The sequence below is a fragment of the Eumetopias jubatus genome, unplaced genomic scaffold, assembly GCF_037043125.1.
Source record: "Eumetopias jubatus isolate StellerSeaLion01/CBP00866 unplaced genomic scaffold, mEumJub1_p1.0 scaffold_5, whole genome shotgun sequence".
In the NCBI taxonomy this organism is placed as follows: Eukaryota; Metazoa; Chordata; class Mammalia; order Carnivora; family Otariidae; genus Eumetopias; species Eumetopias jubatus.
In genome coordinates, this window is record NW_028274811.1 from 14,514,716 (window position 1) to 14,532,936 (window position 18,221).

Below are 18,221 nucleotides of genomic sequence, written 5' to 3' on the forward strand. Positions count from 1 at the left end.
CAAAAGTATAAAAAATATATAAATTATAATTCAATGGCCTCAAATAAAAATTTCAGCAATTTATCAAAAGGATAATATGACAAGTGGAGTTCTTTCAAAGAATACAAGAATGGCTCACTATAGGAAATGTATCATCATCAACAAATTGAGGGATAATCTAATTATGATAATGAATGACAAAAAAAGTATTTCATAAAAATTCAGTCATTCCTAATACAAACAGGTAATTTAGTTACCAAATAGAAGTATTTAAATATAGCACTTAACAAAACATTAATACACATACAAATAGTTAATCCTTAGACTCCACTGATTAAATGTCTGAGATACTCTTAATATAGCTGAATGCTTAAATTATGGTGAAGTTTGGTGGTATGAATTGAGAAAGATGAATAGGTTTCAAACTTTCTACATGTACTTATCAAACACACATACATGCATATACATATCTATGTACATGCATTCACACACATAAATACCATCAAATCCATATATAAAAATATATGTGTATCCCCTCAAAGAAAATATATACAACATACATAATTACACATTTGTGCTTATTCTATGTTAAAATACTAGTTTACCTGTTTGGGGAGTCGGAACAAAGAATTCTTATAGAAAATGTCCTTAGCCTGGCTCCATGTACCATCAATGATGATGATTGTGGAAGGATAAATAGGAGAATCTAATATAAATTCTTCCAAATTAGCAGCTTCAGCCCCTGGATATAATATTAATGTATCAGACTTCCGACAAACAGTTGAAAGTTCAGGATCTCTAAAAATTTAAAAAGAAAACCATCATTAGCTTGTGAGGGAAAAAAAGTTTTTAACTATTCTTACCGTAGTTCCTTCCAAAATACACATCAAAGCATTTTAGTACTGGAGATGTAAGAATGAATGAGACAGCCTCTGTCTGCAAGCAATAAAACAACCTGGAAGGGTTGAGCTAAAGAGTTAAAGCTAAAAGAGTCTACGGAAGACAATAAACGGCATCTTCTTCAAACTGATAAATGGCATCTTTACAAAAATGTATGTCAATATCATATTTTGCAATTTCCCTTGAGATTGGGATCAAGGTAAAAATGTTGGCTTTCACCACTCCTAATACACATCGTACTAAGCTCCCAGTTATTGCAATAAAGAAAAAGAAATAAAAGGCATAAAGATCAAAAATGACCTTATTAGCAGATGATAATGCTACTTCCATAGAAAGTTCTAGGGAAGCTACAAAACAATTTCAGTAAGTACCAAATGAATTTAGAAAGATACAGGGATGATACACAAAACCCAACTGTTTTCTTATATACTAGAGGCAAAAAATTGAAGGTAAGTACTTTTAAATTCCATTTACAAAGGATACCAAAAGCAGTAGGTCTCTTAACCATTCCTCCATGGTTACATCATGTACTCTAAAAAAGCTTAAATTAATATCATTCAGTTGCCAGATTAATATTTAATTAATAATATTAACTGGCTTTAGTTTAAAAATCCATCAGTGAATAATAATTTACTGAAAAAGTACTATATTAGGCTCCAAAGGAAAAAAACTGAACTATTTAATATAATAAATTCAAAATGGGATGAGCTATTTGCAAATGCATCAAGTTTCTCATCCACAAACACACTTGTGGAGGGACTAGATAGCCAAGTGTCAGGAATGACCAAGATAGTTTAGATACTCAACACTTTTGCAATGAAATAATCTGGATCCAAGCTGGCAGGTGGATCAAGTTTGGATATATCTGTATCCACCTACGAATTATAAAGAGACTACCATTCATTATAAAGAGACCCTATGTGAAAGAAATGCCACAATGTAAATGATATGGACACTCCCCACGTGAAGGGCTCTGGATATCACGCACATTCCCAGCAAAATGGCAAAATTCACAACAGCACCACCAAGCCCAGAGCAAATCTCATCTCTGAGGGCAAGGCAAAAGAAAACTGTGTATGAGAAAAGTGTTCCTAAACAATAGTTTCAGAGAAGGGAAAAAATGATTTTATAAAGTTCTAACATGATATCATTTTCATAATTTGAAACTAAATAATAAAGGAACCTAAAATAATAAAGAAAGGGAAAAGTTTGGTCAATTCCCTGGGCTTGGAGCTATTACTAGCCTTACTTAGCATTTTCATAAGTGGACTGAAAAAGAAATCTCTGTATTTTCAAAAGAAATTAAATTTTGCATCTAAAAATATACTTAACTGTGCAGGTAAGACAAAATAATTAGTGAAGGCTTTGTGAATGGGCAGGAAAGCAAAAAAATATGCTTCAAAGATAAGAAAAGACTTGTAGAAAAATTTAAATATACACTAGTATATAATATGTATTTATGATAATGGGTCATGTACTAGAGTATGAAATAAGATCCAAGAACATTACAGAACTGTCAGTGAGGTTATCAACTAATGGGCTGCTACCTATAAAATACTGGGTATCATCAAAAAGAGTATTTTAAGTATGACAGGAGAAGGCATTCTATCCTTTCAAAAAATGTGATGTTCCTATAACAAGAATACTAAATATAGTACTAGTCACTGTGCCTTAGGAAAGCCTTAATGAGCTAGAATTGGATAAACATGTGTTCATTTACATAAATGTATAGCATATATAATTGTTAATTTAAAAAAAGAAAGAAGAAAAAACACAACTAAATCGAATACAAGTACTCTACCATCTTGAAGGCAGTTTTAACAAAAATGAAAGAGTAAGTACATGCCTTTTAGGCTCAACATACATTCCTATAGAATTGAGATAATCCCTCTGTTTATTACATTTTGGCCTGTGTTTTCTGAGGGTATTTTTGTTCATGTTTTGATTTGTCTTGTATTATTTTGAAAAAGAAGGCAAAACAATTTTTTTTTACCTCTTCCAATGTACCATGTCTGGGTCTGATGGATAAGGTGAAGGAAACCATTTTTTAAAGATCTGTGTAGATAAGACTTATTCTCAATTGCCCTAAAAGGTAATTTACCTTTCTTCACTGAAGCGACGACCAATCTTGACTTTACACTTGTCCTGGGGGAGGCATGCTGTTAATAGGGGAACTGTCCGCAGCACTTTGTTTTCCTTTAATTAAAAAATTAATTAAAACATAGGTTTTCGCTTAGACAAACACACATTTAAAACTTTCATGATGAACATCTGAATCATTACATGATATATAACTTTCACAAGACGTTTATTACAGACCACAGTTTAATAAAAAGAGCTATAGTTTTTCTGATTTATCAGTATTAAACAAGTGCACATTTTCATTCTACTTGAGTGTGTTTAGAGGTTTACTGATCAAATAAGAAGATAACATTAACTTAAATAATGGTTAAGATTATGAAAAATGAAATCTGTATTTAACTAAATTGAATCATTTATTCTGACAAATTTTATTTCTGTAGTAATTACATTTTATAGTATGTCAACTTGAAGACAATTGCCTAAATCTTTATGTCCAGAAAAGAAGGAAGTGCTGAAAAAAACAAGGTCATGGGGCACATCAAAGTGACAGAGAAGCCAATCTTAAAGAGCTCCCCATGACCAAAATGGTACAATTTGAGAAACAAAGTAAGTAGCAAAGTATTTGATTATGACCTAAAATACAAAATAAATAGGAGAGAAGAGATAAATCTTCCTTATAGAAGAATTCCAAGTAGTAAACGTAAGTACTCAGTACTCCAGGAGGTGGAGCTTAATGTCTCCTACCCATCTGAATGTGGGCTCGATTTACGGCTTACTTCCAAACAATAATATGGAAAGAGAAAAATATAATAACCTTAGAGCAGAGAAATCTGGTGACCATTGCTGTAAACTCCACCAACTATCATCAGTGTTTTTTTCCAACTCTGTAAACCACCTTTCCTGTCACAACAATTCCATCCTTTATGCTAGTATACCCAGCTGAGTTGCTGTTTTGCCGGAGCCTGCCTCTGCTCGGTTATTTTCGTCTAGTGATCAGTCATCGTCTGGCTCTTCTCTACTGGCCCGACTGGAAATGTTAAGCCTGATCTAATCAGTGCCAGGAGCCCTCTCTAAGCAGTTCACCTACATAAAGACCCCTGTTACCTCTATTAGTTTATATAACATTGCTTATATATATATATCCTCAGAGCAAATAATGTGACCACTATAGCACATTAATACACACAGCATATTAATACACAGAAGAGTGATGTTTCATATGAATTTACTAAAGTAATGAAAAATAAGTTTATAATTATATTACATTATAAACTTATGTTTATAACAGAAACAAAAAGTATGGTAGTAACAGTATTCAACACACACACACAAATACACCCTTCGGGGACATTTTTGTGTTAACCTCTTTTGTCCTAGGTCTCTGAAGTGTTGATTAAAATAATATGACAAGGTAAATCTAGAAACGCCGAGAGTAGTTAAATTCATCTACCTAAAGTTGGAAAACGAAATAGGAGAGTCAGAATTTGTTGGGATTTGCAACTAAAAAGAACATGTAGCAAGCCAGAGCTGTGAGGAGCCTGAAACCAATCCGGAGCAGCTCCTACCACGAATGGGATGAGGAGAGGTGAAGTGAGAGGTTTGAGACACTGCCCAGTATGTTCTACTGCTTTCTTCCCTCCTTACTAGAGCTATGGGACTATGACACATACTACTTAAACTACTCTCCCACTTCTACCCACATACGTATATATGTCAAATTAAATAGTGCAGTGCCAAAAGATTTACAATGTTCCCAGAAACACTCCCCACTACCACTTCCCAAAGCCAATCACTTTAATTTTTTCAGCTATTTCTTCTAGTGGTTATCTCCATATTTGTATAAAACATGTGTGTCTTACTAGTTCTTGATTCATCGATTTTAAATATTATTTACAAACTACCATTTATCATCATCATCATAGCTGACTCTAATGTACATGATTCTAAGTACATTATAGACAGATGGACAGAGGGGGAGAGAGACAGATTCATTTACCACTCACAATAAACCAGTGAAGAAGTGTATCTTTTATCATATCCATTTTCCTAATGATGAAACTAAAGCACAGAGAGGTTAATTAACTTGCCCAGGGTTATAGTTAACAGAGCTATTAAGGCTTCGAATTCAAGCAATCTAGCTCCGGAGCCCTTACTCTTAACTAATGCACTATATAACCACAGCTTCTTATAATAAATGAGGATTTACCTTTCTTCCATCACTCCTTACCATCACATCTTCTCATATTTTTAATTAAATCAATAAACAGTGCTTATATCACTATGGCTACATTAACACTGTTCACAAACGAAGGCCACACGGTTTCACAGAACATTTCTTCCTTATAGATATTTTTGTTACTTTTGAGATAACTATTTTATTTTATTCTGAAGCTTTTGAGATAACTGTTTTATTTTTAAGTACTTTTCTAGATACTTATACCTCCTCTTTAAAATGCTCCATCATATCACCTCCATATCATCTACTCCACCAAATCATCTTTTCCCAAAGCCTCCTCCTAAATCCTATCTAAATGGTCTTCAATCACTTTTTAGGGGGAGTCATCAAACCGGTATGCTCTATTACAGTTCTATATATTTGCTCTATTCATTAAAGGAATAAAACTTTATTTTATACATTCTTTTTATAACACTAAAATACTGACAGTTACTTCTACTTTAACAAGAAACATTAAGAAATATAACCTATGATCAAAATTTAAAAAGCAATGATTTTCTTAGTTCTTCACTCACAAAATTTCATTTTTTCTTCACACAAAATTGTTGTTCTAAATTTCTATACTATTCAATGACCGTTTTTATGAAATAACAATTTTTATGTCTCTAAAGCATATGACACGATACTATAAAACATAAAAGAAACTTTTTTCCCAAAAACAAAGCATTTATCATCAATTTATTTTCAGAAATGTTAAAGAGCTGGAAGGTATGAGTATGTTCATCAGTGTGTTTCCTCTTACATACTAATAAAATAAAGTATGTATTTTACAAAATCTTACCTCTGCTGGATGCTGAATTATGTACAAATGAGTAGAGATGTGCAGAGGATGCAATGGTAGAAATGGACACAAACATACTTTCTGAGGCCGGCTAAAGGGCAGAAAAAAAAAAACCTGTAAATGTTTAAAATACGGTGATATAACAATAACCTAAAACTTGAATGTAATCCCTCTTCTTTATGTAAAGAGATTTGCTGAAGCTGCATTCTTTTAAAATGAAACACCAAGAATGAATTTAATCAATTAGACTTTAGAAATGAGAATCTGGAGGAACGCCTGGGTGGCTCAGTTGGTTAAGCACCTGCCTTCGGCTCAGGTCATGATCCCGGGGTCCTGGGATCGGGTCCCGCATTGGGCTCCCTGCTCACTGGGGAGCCTGCTTCTCCCTCTGCCTGCTGCTCCCCCTGCTTGTGCTCTCTCTCTCTCTCTCTCTCTGACAAGTAAATAAATAAAAAAAATAATTTTAAAAAAGGAAATGAGCATTTGGAAAAGGATTCAAGTAAATTCCATACCATCTATATAGGTCAAAGTACCTCAAAAAATCCTGTCTTAGTTATCATTAGTGAAGAATACTCATAAGCCACCATCATGGTCTTTTTATTCACGAAGCAACACTTCTATCTACTAACTGGCATTCCAAATCAAAAATAGATCCAATATCAAAGAGAAACCTGGCAACTCTTCTAAATCATCTGATATTGGAAGGAACAATATGATAAGACTATAATTACCACCTAGAAGAGAGTTCTAATCAAACTTGCCAATCAATCAACACAAAGAGCTTACTAGTGTAAAAAGAAACCCAAAGGGCCACCAGATTATATTTAGCTAAAATTGTATCCACAGAATGTCTGTCTTATCCATTTATTTTCCCTTTTGTTATTGTTCATTTCGTTTTTGTTGTACTTACTTTTTAGTGCTTTACTATTGTTTCAGTAACACTTATGACTCATTACAAAATTCAAATGGAATAAAGTATATATTTCCATCTCAGTCCTCCAAACTAGGGGATTCTCTTCCCTAGGGGCAACCAATGACCAGTTCCTTGTGTGTCTTTACAAATGTAATATGGAAATATACATGGATCTTCCACCATTAAATCCCATATTTGATATGTGTGTTTATAATATGAAATTCATCAAGCAGCCAGATATCATGGGAGTAAATTTTCATGACAGATCACTATTACAGGCAGATGTTACATGCCATTACAACAGTACACAAATGAATGTTACATTAAAGGGAATTCCCAACAGCATACTGTTACTACTACAAAACTGACTGCTATCAACTCCTTCCTCAGTTTAACTTATGTAGAGTTATAGCCTGAGGTAAGAAATGATTACATTAATAAAGCACAGAGTGTGAGGAAATTGGTTCACTTGCATCTATCACCTCATTCTGTAAGAAACTGTCAAATCTATGTTCCTGCTGAAAAAATTATCTAAATGATATCTGAGAAGTAGAAATACATTGTACAACGTGATCCTATCTCCCCTCTCCACCATGGAACCTAGAATAGATGGTTAACCCAAGGAAAACCAATATACTCCCTTTCCAGTGATGTCTGAAATGATTCAGTATGATTACTCTGCCCTACAATGTATTCCCTCTCAGGAATGCAAGCAGATTAATAGGGATGGAGAACATCTTTCAGGGGTCAGGAGAAGAGTAAACACAAGTAAATACAGAGAGGAGCAGAGAGTGGTTGATGGAACTATATATATTGACAAAGAGATCAAGGGCTGCGACTAGAAGAAAAAAAAAAGATTACTCACTGAGTAGAAAGATGAAGAGGATGAAGTACATTCAAATTCTAAAATTTTAAGATTCTGATTTTTTATATGAAACTCTATATGACTGAAATGCACAATCAGATGTCAGTAAACTTCTTTTATAAAATGTAATTTAATAACAGATGAAACCAATTTAAAAATTCAGAATGAAAATGAGTATCACCAGGTGCCTGACTGGCTCAGTCAGTAGAGCCTGCAACTCTTTATCTCAGAGTCATGAGTTCAAGCCCCATGTTGGTTTAAAAATATATATATTTTTAAAAAAGGATATCACCTTAAATGTCTGTAAATTGTATGACAGGCTATGAAAGAATGCAAAAAAAAAAAAAATCAAACACCCCATAAAGGAAACATCCACATATCAGGAAAGTTAAAGAACTGCAAAATCCAGTCAAGTAAACAAGCTGAGGAGATGCTGCAAATTTTTGTGGGCAGAAAACCACTATGTAAAATGAACCCTGAAAATAATATCTTTAGTTCATCACACATATAGTGATTATAAAAGTCCTCAGTATGATATTTGAGATAGTGCAAAGAACTGCTCTAGATTTTGGTAGCTCTGGTTTTCATGTCTGACCAAAACTGCCATTCAAAAAGGGAGAAAAAAAAAATCAGTTACCTGGAATCAGTTTCCTTCCTGGGAACACATCTTTGAACTGTAGGAAGATTTAGTATTAACCAGTTTGGAGAGTTCCACTTCCAGGATGACAGGGAAAGTGCTTCACAGACCCAGAGTCCAGTGAAATAAGCAAAGCTGACAAAAGCTATTTTAAAAAACAATCACTGAAAAATAGAGCTACCCTAGGATCCAGCAATTTCACTATTGGGTAGTTTCCCAAAGAATACAAGAACACTTACTTCATAGGGATACATGCATCCCTATGTTTATAGCAGCATCATTTACAATAGCCAAATCATGAAAGCAGCCCAAGTGTCCATGGACTGATGAATGGATAAAGAAGCAGTGGTATATATATACAGTGGAATATTACTCAGCAGTAAAAAGAATGAAATCTTGCCATTTGCAACAACATGGACAGAGCTAGAGAGTATAATGCTAAACAAAATAAGTCAGACAGAGAAAGACAAATACCATATGATTTCACTATTATGTGGAATTTAAGAAACAAAAAAAGGGGGAAAAAGAGAGAGAGAGGCATACCAAGAAACAGACCTAACTATAGAGGACAAACTGATGGTTGCCAGAGGGGAGGGTGAGTGGGGGGAATGGGGAAATAGGTGATGGGGATTAAAGAGAGCACTTAGGATGAGCATGAATGAGCACCAAGTGATGTATGGAATTCTTGAATCACTGTATCATACACTTAAAACTAATATAATACTGAATGTTAACTAACTAGAATGAAAATTAAAAGTTTAAAACAAACAAACAAAACCAATCACTGAAGAAAGTCTCTGGAAACTGTCCTAGGGGCATATTCAAAGGAAGAAACATTATTCAAGAAAATCTACTAAAACTTGGTACTGGGACAGTTTGTGACATCTGAGCCATAACCAATTTCCTACTTTGCTCTGGCTCAAGATGACAAACTCCACTCCTGGTAGGTGAGCTCCCTCTCAGCTCTTAATCAAGGCTTACCCTGTATGTCACAAAAAATACAGGCCACCAGCATTTCTCATCCCCTCCAACTCCAAGCAGAAGAGGCTACATTCCTGGTGAGAGTGACCAAGAGAGCAGAGGTGGCCTTCCTCTACACAGTCTCCACCTATAAAACAGAAGCTTGACCACCGTGCAGGAGGCTGGCTGGTGACGCTGGAGCTCCAAGAGCAGTCAACCTAGTTTGCTCACAGGACATAAGTTCTACACCAGAAGCAGCCCTGTGCCCAAAACAGTGGCTAGGAGAGTTTGCCCAAGAGAGGCAGACTGTAAGAAAAGAGATCTCTGAAGCTCTTCCCAAAAGAACTAAATCCATTTGAAACAGAGCGTGAGCAAGTTCAAGCCCAAGGGTGCTCTCAAAGATAATGACTCCCCCCGTTTTTTAAAAAAATATATTTTATTTATTTATTTGACAGAGAGAGAGAGAGAGAGCATGCACAAGCAGGGGGAACGGCAGGCAGAGGGAGAAGCAGGATCCCCGCTGAGCAGGGAGCCCGATGCGGGGCCCCATGCCAGGACCCTGGGATCACGACCTGAGCCGAAGGCAGACGCTTAACCAACTGAGCCACCCAGGCACCCGGATAATAATTCCTCTTAATGAAGACCAGCAAGCTATATGATAAACCAGCTAGATCATCAGAAAGAACCAAGAAGAGCACACCTGCCATCAGAGCAAACCTCAGAGTGGCCTCAAAAACCGCCCCTGCCCCTGGATCAGACTATTGAGAAATTTATAGCCAGGGCACTGTATGGAAATGATAGGACAATCAGCTGGTAATTAGTGCAGCCTAACAAGCAGGATGTGATACCAAAAGAAGAAGGCTGCTTCAGAGAAAGATCTGGAAAAGAGACCTTCAAAGAGAAACCTGCTAAAACCTTTGTGAGAGTGGTGATGTTTGCACAACTCAGCTAATATAACAAAAACCTCTGACTTGTATACCTTAAAAGAATGAATTGGTATGTGAATCGTATCTTAATACAGCTGTTATTTTTAAAAATGTAAAATTGCAGTAGAAAAAGAATATTCAACCTAATTAGTAAGAGAGAGGCATTTTGTTACTATTGGCATTATCTGGAGGTGGCCCTCCTTCCCTACAATGTAAGCTGCAGGAGGGCGAAGACTTGGCCTTTTCACTTTTCACCCCAGCACCTAGCACAGTAAGCTATCGATAAATACTGAATACTTGAAGGAATACCTTTGCATTCCTTCTTGCCTCCACCTCGGGATGCCTTCCTCCTCCTACATAATTTCTTATCCTATCCCTTCATTTTCTTAACATATCAAATATTGATCTCTCCTTCATTTCCTCTCTAATACTTGAGCAATTAGTTTGTATCATAAATGAAATTCAGAATCTCAGATCTCCCTTTGCTGTAATTTGTGATCATTCTGGTAAGCAGTAGTACATAAGAGGCAAAAATATTTACTGAAGAAAATATTTATTTAAAAAAAACAGCATTTTACGTGTAAACACCATAACTATGATTTAAGCTAAAACTAATTGTTTTGGCTTCTACCTTGACAGGCTCATAAAACATCATTACCTATTTATTTTAAAGCATGTCCCCTTTATTAACCTAATTCTAATTCCAATTAGCTCAAACTAATAAAACTACAGTTCTTTAAAACACTTTGCATTCCAATTCATCAACTTTATGTTTAGCAAGTTACTTTATAACTTGCTAAACATAAATTTGTGCTTATTTGTTACTTTAATGGCAATTTTGCTCATAATTTCCTCCTCCGCCATGATCTGCACATATTGTGCTGGTGCCTTGCTGTCCAAGGGTTAAACCATCTCTTACTAAACCATTGGATAAGTAGCAGAGTACCTGTTGTCCTTCTAAAACCTCTTCCAAAGAACAAAAAAGTCTCCCTACAACCAAACTTAACTCCAGAAGGTTTAAATATTTCAAATTGATAATGGGTTAAATAATTTATAAATTCAACAAATTTTTCTTCAAATAGTTACTATACACCTAACCATGTGCCAGACATTAGGCACTTGGGACAATGAAACAGACAAAATTCCTGCCCTCATGGAGCTTATTTGTTCTGTCTGTGCCAGAAGGAATTTTTTAAAAGTTCCTTGCTTCCTATGAACTATTACAGTTGGTAGGAAAATAGATACCAAATAACTACACATCAAAACTATTTATAATAGTAAACATTCATTTTGAAATAAAAATCAAGGGGTGCCTGGGGCGCCAGGGTGGCTCAGTCAGTTAAGCGTCTGCCTTCAGCTCAGGTCATGATCCCAGGGTCTGGGGATCAAGTCCCGCATTGGGCTCCCTGCTCAGAGGGCAGTCTGCTTCTCCCCCTCCCTCTACCCCTCCCCAGCATTCATGCACTCTCTCTCACTCCCTTAAATAAATAAATAAATAATAAAATCTTAAAAAAAAAAAAAAATCCAAAGGATGCCTGGCTGACTCAGTACAGCATGCAACTCTTAATCTCCGGGTTATGAGTTCAAGCCCCCTATTGGGTAGAGAGATTACTTAACAGGTAAAATCTTAAAAAATAAATAAAATAAAAACCAAGCTACTTCTAGAATTTATGTAGATCTGAAGAACAAATATTAATACCTGAAGAAATATCAACTGGTCAATTGGGTATAGGTCAATTGGGTATAAGCTTAATAACTATTAAGATATGTCACTGACAAGGTCATTCATTATCTTGCTATGTCATCTTGAGCACATCACAGGTTTTTGGTGTCCTCCTTCATAAAACTGATAACACACCAAGTAGGTTCTGGAGAATAACTCCTGAATTGTAGGCAAAGGTTATAAAAATATAATCATAAATGCCTAGTAGTTTTCAGCTAATTTATAATAGAATGACCAAAGTAGGAGTTGAGATTTTTCTCTCTTCTATCTTGGCAATGCTTTGTAAATGTAGAAGAGAGAAAATTTACAATGCACTGCAAATGTATTACAAATACTGTTTTCCATCATTGGGATTTATTTTCTTTAAAATCTATACAACCCAATTAAGGTTAATTACAGTCTTAAAATATAAATGGAATTTTCAAATAATTTCCCTGAGGAAATGTTATGAAATAACCTTTTCTTCTTTTCTCGTTAAGGATGTAGGAATAAATATGTAGGTTTCCTGTCAGACTAAGATTGACTGGCTTCCTCGGTGAATGCTGTAATACAAGGGTAATCTGTCACTCTGGGCATGCTATCTCTGACAGGCTGTAGGCAAATAAAATTATATCTGACATAGAAGTAGAGATGCTAGGACTTACAAAAAACGTCTTTCAAAAGTTTAATTAAATTCTTATGTAATATTCACTAAAAGCTATTTTCTCATAGTACTGATTTTAATCAAGTAAGTCTCACATAGGCAAACTTTAAAAATTAGTGAATAGATTTACAAGAATTACTATTTTTAAAGGATTTCTTTCATCCACTAAACAAAGGCAAACGTAGAACCCAGAAAAATAGTGCACCTCAAATTTCCTAGTAGTCAACAAAAGTTTTACAGTCCCAATGGAGTGAAAAAGCAAAGAACAAAGAGTTTCATAGCTTTTCAATAGATTAGTTGAATAGACAGACTGCATTACACATAAAAATGCCTACAATTTCTAATTTTAAAATAGGCTTTGAAAAACTAAATACCACAGTGCCCTCTACTGTCATTTTAAAGAAACTTAAATAAGCTATAAAATAATTTTTAAATTTCTTAAACCATATTCAATATAAGCAATGAAAGAAGAAACAGCTCTTCATTATTAATATATTATAATAAAATTGTTATATAATAAATACAATGTTAAGTAAATTTTCATGTCCTAAAGGGAATAAAAACAGATAATATCTACCATGTCTGACTACTTCAAGTATATCTAACAATGACACTCTCGTATTTGCCAAGGTTGCTTTTATCACTACCTTGTTTTATAACTTCTTCTGGGAGTAGAGGAAGGCTAAGCTTAAAAAGAAAAAAAAAATCACTAAAAAAAAAAAAAAATCACTGTTAGAAGACAGAAAGCAACTCCATAAAGAGAATATCTTTAGATGAGACTTTCCAGAAAGCTGTGCCCCAGAGGGCATGTCTACAGCAGTGATTCCCAAAGTGGATTAAGTAAAATGAACCAATGGGTCATTACCACTTCTACTTTGAATTAAGCATTACTAATATTTATTATATGGAATAACACTCCCTCCTTGGGCTGATATGTCATATGGTAATGTGTGAGGATATGTGATATCCTGATAGAAAAAGAGGCATTCCATAACATGGAGTGTTAACAATGGCACCCACAAAGAAACTATGTACCCTTGTAAAGAATCTGTTGAAGAAGTTCTAATTACACAATCACAAATGAGTAAGTTTATGGCAGAGCTGTTTCTGACCTATTCTTAGTTCAAATATTTCATCAGAGTTAAGAAATCAAATCTGATATGACGATAACATTTTTTTAATTAGGTTTTTCATTGTAATTCCACTATAGTTAACATACAGTGTTATCTTAATTTTAGGTGTACAATAGAGTGATTCCACAATTCTACACATCACTCACTGTTCATTATGATAAACGTACTCTATAATCCCCTTCACCTATTTCACCCATTCCCCCACCCCTGCACTGCCCCGGTCTGGTAACCATCAGTTTGTTCTCTACAGCTAAGTCTGTTTCTTGGTTTGTCTCTCTTCTTTTTTCCCTTTGCTCATTTATTTTGTTTCTTAAATTCCACATGAGTGAAATTATAGGGTATTTGTCTTTCTCTGACTGACTTATTTCGCTTAGCATATTACTCTCTAGCTCCACCCATGTTGTTGCAAACGGCAAGATTTCATTCTTATTATGGCTGAGTAATATCCCATGTATCTTCCTTAACCATTCATCTATTGATGGACAGTTGGGCTGCTTCCATAACTTCGCTATTGCAGATAATACCACAATAAACACAGGTATCTCTTCAATCTCTTAGTGTTTTTGTATTTGGGGGGTAAATACCTAGTAGTACAATTACTGGATGGTAGGGTAGTACTATTTTTAACTTTCTGAGGAACCCTCATACTGAGGGCTGCACCAGTTTGCCTTCCCACCAACAGTGTAAGAGAGTTCTTTTTCTCCACATCCTCACCTATACATGTCGTTTCTGGTGTTTTTTATTTTAGTCATTCTCACAGATATGAGGTGATATAGCTTCATAATTTTGATTTTTATTTCCCTGATAAGTGATGTTGAGCATGTTTTCATGGGTCTGTTGGCCATTTGGAGGTCTTCTTTGGAGAAATGTCTGTTCGTGTCTTCTGCCTATTTTTTAATTGGATTATTTGTTTAGGTATTGAGTTGTATCAGTTCTTTATATATTTTAGATACTAACCCTGTAATCAGATATGTCATTTGCAAATATTTATTCCCCTTCAATAGGTTGCCTTTTAGTTTTGTTGACTGTTTCCTTCACTGTGCAAGAGCTTTTTATTTTGATGTAGTCCAAACAGTTTTTCCTTTTATTTCCCTTGCCTCAGGAGACATATCTAGACAAATACTGAATTAGCTAATGTCAGAGAAATTACTGCCTATGCTCTCCTGTAGGCTTTTTATGGTTTCAGGTGTCACATTTAGGTTTTTAACCCTTTTTGAGCTTATTTTTGTGTGTGGTATAAGAAAGCGGTCCAGTTTCATTCTTTTGCATGAAGCTGTCCAGTTTTCCCAACACCATTTGCTGAAGATACTCTTTTTTCTCAATATATATACTTCCTCCTTTGTTGAAGATTAATTGACCAAATAATTGTTGATTTATTTCTAGGTTTTCTATTCTGTTCCATTAATCTATGTGTCTATTTCTATGCCAAGGCCATACTGCTTTGATTACTACAGCCTTGTATTATAACCTGAAGTCTGGAATTGTGATACCTCCAATTTTTTTTTTTTTAAGATTGCTTTACCTATTCAGGGTCTTTTGTGATCCATACAAATTTTAGAATTGTTTGTTCTAGTTCTGTGAAAAATGCTGTTGGTATTTTGATAGGGACTGCATTAAATCTGTACATTGCTTTGGGTAGTATAGACATTTTAACAAAATTTGTGCTTCAAATCCATGAGCATGGAATCCAGTTCTTTGTGTTGTCTTCAATTTCTTTCATCAGTGTTTGATACAGTTGTAAATGGGATTGTTTTCTTAATTTCTCTTTTATTATTAGTGTATAGAAATGCAACATTTTTGTACATTGCTTTTGTATCATATGACTTTACTGAATTCATTTATTAGTTCTAGCAGTTTTTTTGGTGGAGTCTTTAGATATCATGTCATCTGCAAAGAGTGAAAGTTTTACTTTTTTTGGTGGAGTCTTTATAGTATCATGTCATCTGCAAAGAGTGAAAGTTTTACTTCTTCCTCACCAATGTGGATGCCTTTAATTTCTTTCTCTTATCTGATTGCTATGGCTTGGACTTCCAGTATTATGCTGAATTAACAGTTGTGAAAATGGACATCTTTGCCCTGTTCCTGACCTTACGGGAAAAGCTCTCAGTTTTTCCCCATTGACTATGTTAGCTGTGGGTTTTTCATATAAGGCCTTTGTTATGTTCAGTTATGTTCCTTCTAAACCTACTTTGTTGAGGGGTTTTATCATGAATGGATATTGTACTTTGTCACATGCTTTTTCTGCATTTAATGAGATGATCATGTGGTTTTATCCTTTCTCTTATTGATGTACTATATTACACTAATTGATTTGCAAATATTGAACCACACTTGCATCCTGGAAATATTTCCCACTTGACTATACATTCTTTTCAAAGAACCAGCTCCTGGTTTCATTAATCTGTTCTATTTTTTTAGTTTACAACAGTAACTTTAAAAAACAGTATAAAGATTAGTTGAACTGTGGATTCACATCTTACTGTCTCTAACAATGAACTTCACCATACATATGTATTATGCCTCAAAATAATGGATAATGGCAGCATGATTCCATCACAGTAAGCAAAACATTTTTAAATGGTTTATTTCACGATTGCCTCTTCCTCTTTAAAATCTTTGTGTGTGTTATATGTTTTATGGGGCACATCATACATTAGTATATAATAAATACAAATAAACATAGATAAATATGTCTATCTGCTAGAATTTCATCCAAATTTTTTAACTGTGATATGTAATCAAAATAATTGAGGAATCACTGGCCTAGAAATAAGCTTGTTCCAACTACAGAAACTATAATCAAGAAAATTTTTAGTAAATTTTATCACAATTAAAGAAGCTTCAAGAGGAGCCAAATGCCTGGACAACAAAGTCTTGTGTCCAGAGAAATGACTATATAGAACAGCTATGTAAAACCCCTACAAAAACACAATGACAAAGTGACAGATCAACTAAGACTGAGAATCTTAAGTAATCATAAGGTAATCATCTATATTCAGATATCCTATTATTTACTTTCTACTTTCTCCTCTTCTATAGAAATATAAAAATTTACAAAAAATAGCAAAACATCTTTCTTAGTAGCAAACTGAGTCACTCTTTCCTCTGCAAATTTTTATGTTATACTTTCATAATTTGTCTTAAATATTACTTAGGCATATTTGCTCTCACACTCAGTTCACTACAAATTTTAGAGGAAACAATCTCTCAATCATTTCCTATAACCCAAGCTATGCATTTATTGGAAACTGGATATTGAACATATAATGAATGAATGAACAATGAATATCCACATGATTTAGCAAAGTAAGCCTCAAAGTCTGTGTGTAACAGAATTCTGTTTCTTATCCACTAGCCAAGGAAAGACAACTGCATGAATGTCCATCCTGACGAGGAAGGAGTCAAACACTAAAGTGGTCCCAAGGGCCAGCTGTCCTCATTATAGATATTTTACAAAGAATAGCATAGAATTAAGAGACCATGTTACTAGGAAACATTTTCAATTTGTTTATTCTTTCCTCTCCTTTCCCTATACGCAAACAATGAATCATGGAACATTACATCAAAAACTAATGATGTACTGTATGGTGATTAACATAACGTAGTAAAATTAAAAAGAAACTGTATTTAAAAATACAGATTTTTATACAGCTGATTCAATAAGGAAGTATTCCTCCTAATTTTATATAAATTTATACATAATTTTGTATAAATTCTCAAAAGAGACCTGAGAATTTTCTTTGATATAAAAGAAAATATAAGGTTTAATTTGATAATACTTAAATACTTAAGAGACTATAGTAATGCTATGGAATAAGCCACTGATTTTGATGTACCTAAAAAAGTGTTTGTCATCAATGTAACATTTATTTGTAGCTGGAAAATGAATACTTTTGAAAGCCCCAGGATTACAAAAATCTCCATCATGAGGCAATTTATTTACGGTGACCTACAGCACAACACATGTAAAATTATTTACTTGCCCTTAATCTCTGAATCTAGAAAAACTACTCTAACATGGAAAAAGTTAATAGCAAAACAGACCGATTTCATAAATAATAATAATGATATTTCATGGAGGAGGAAAAGAAAGAGGAAAAGAGGGGAAGAAGAGGGAAAAGGGGGAAGGAGAAGGAAGAAAAAGAAAGAAAACAGAGGAAAAGGTAAAGAGGAAGAATTATTTTTTTAAGATTTATAATTTGAGGGGCGCCTGGGTGGCTCAGTCGTTGAGCGTTGGCTCGGGTCATGATCCCAGGGTCCTGGGATCAAGCCCCGCATCGGGCTCCCTGCTCGGCGGGAAGCCGGCTTCTCCCTCTGCCACTCCCCCTGCTTGTGTTCCCTCTCTCGCTGTGTCTCTGTCAAATAAATAAATAAAACCTTAAAAAAAAGATTTATAATATGAGAGAGGATGCATGCACGCACACATGCACGCATGACCAGGGG

At 34.6% G+C, this 18,221-nt stretch overlaps 1 protein-coding gene across 1 annotated transcript in view; it reads right to left on the bottom strand.

Moving 5' to 3' along the window:
* Nucleotides 1–18,221, bottom strand: part of DTWD2 (DTW motif tRNA-uridine aminocarboxypropyltransferase 2) — a 105,834-nt gene that overhangs the window by 77,292 nt on the left and 10,321 nt on the right. The window contains exons 2-4 of the mRNA XM_028103684.2: nt 5,979–6,069; nt 2,981–3,075; nt 585–777 (exon numbers count right to left, since the gene is read on the bottom strand). Coding sequence (XP_027959485.1) covers nt 585–777; nt 2,981–3,075; nt 5,979–6,069 — 379 coding nt within the window. The remainder of the gene's footprint in view (nt 1–584; nt 778–2,980; nt 3,076–5,978; nt 6,070–18,221) is intronic.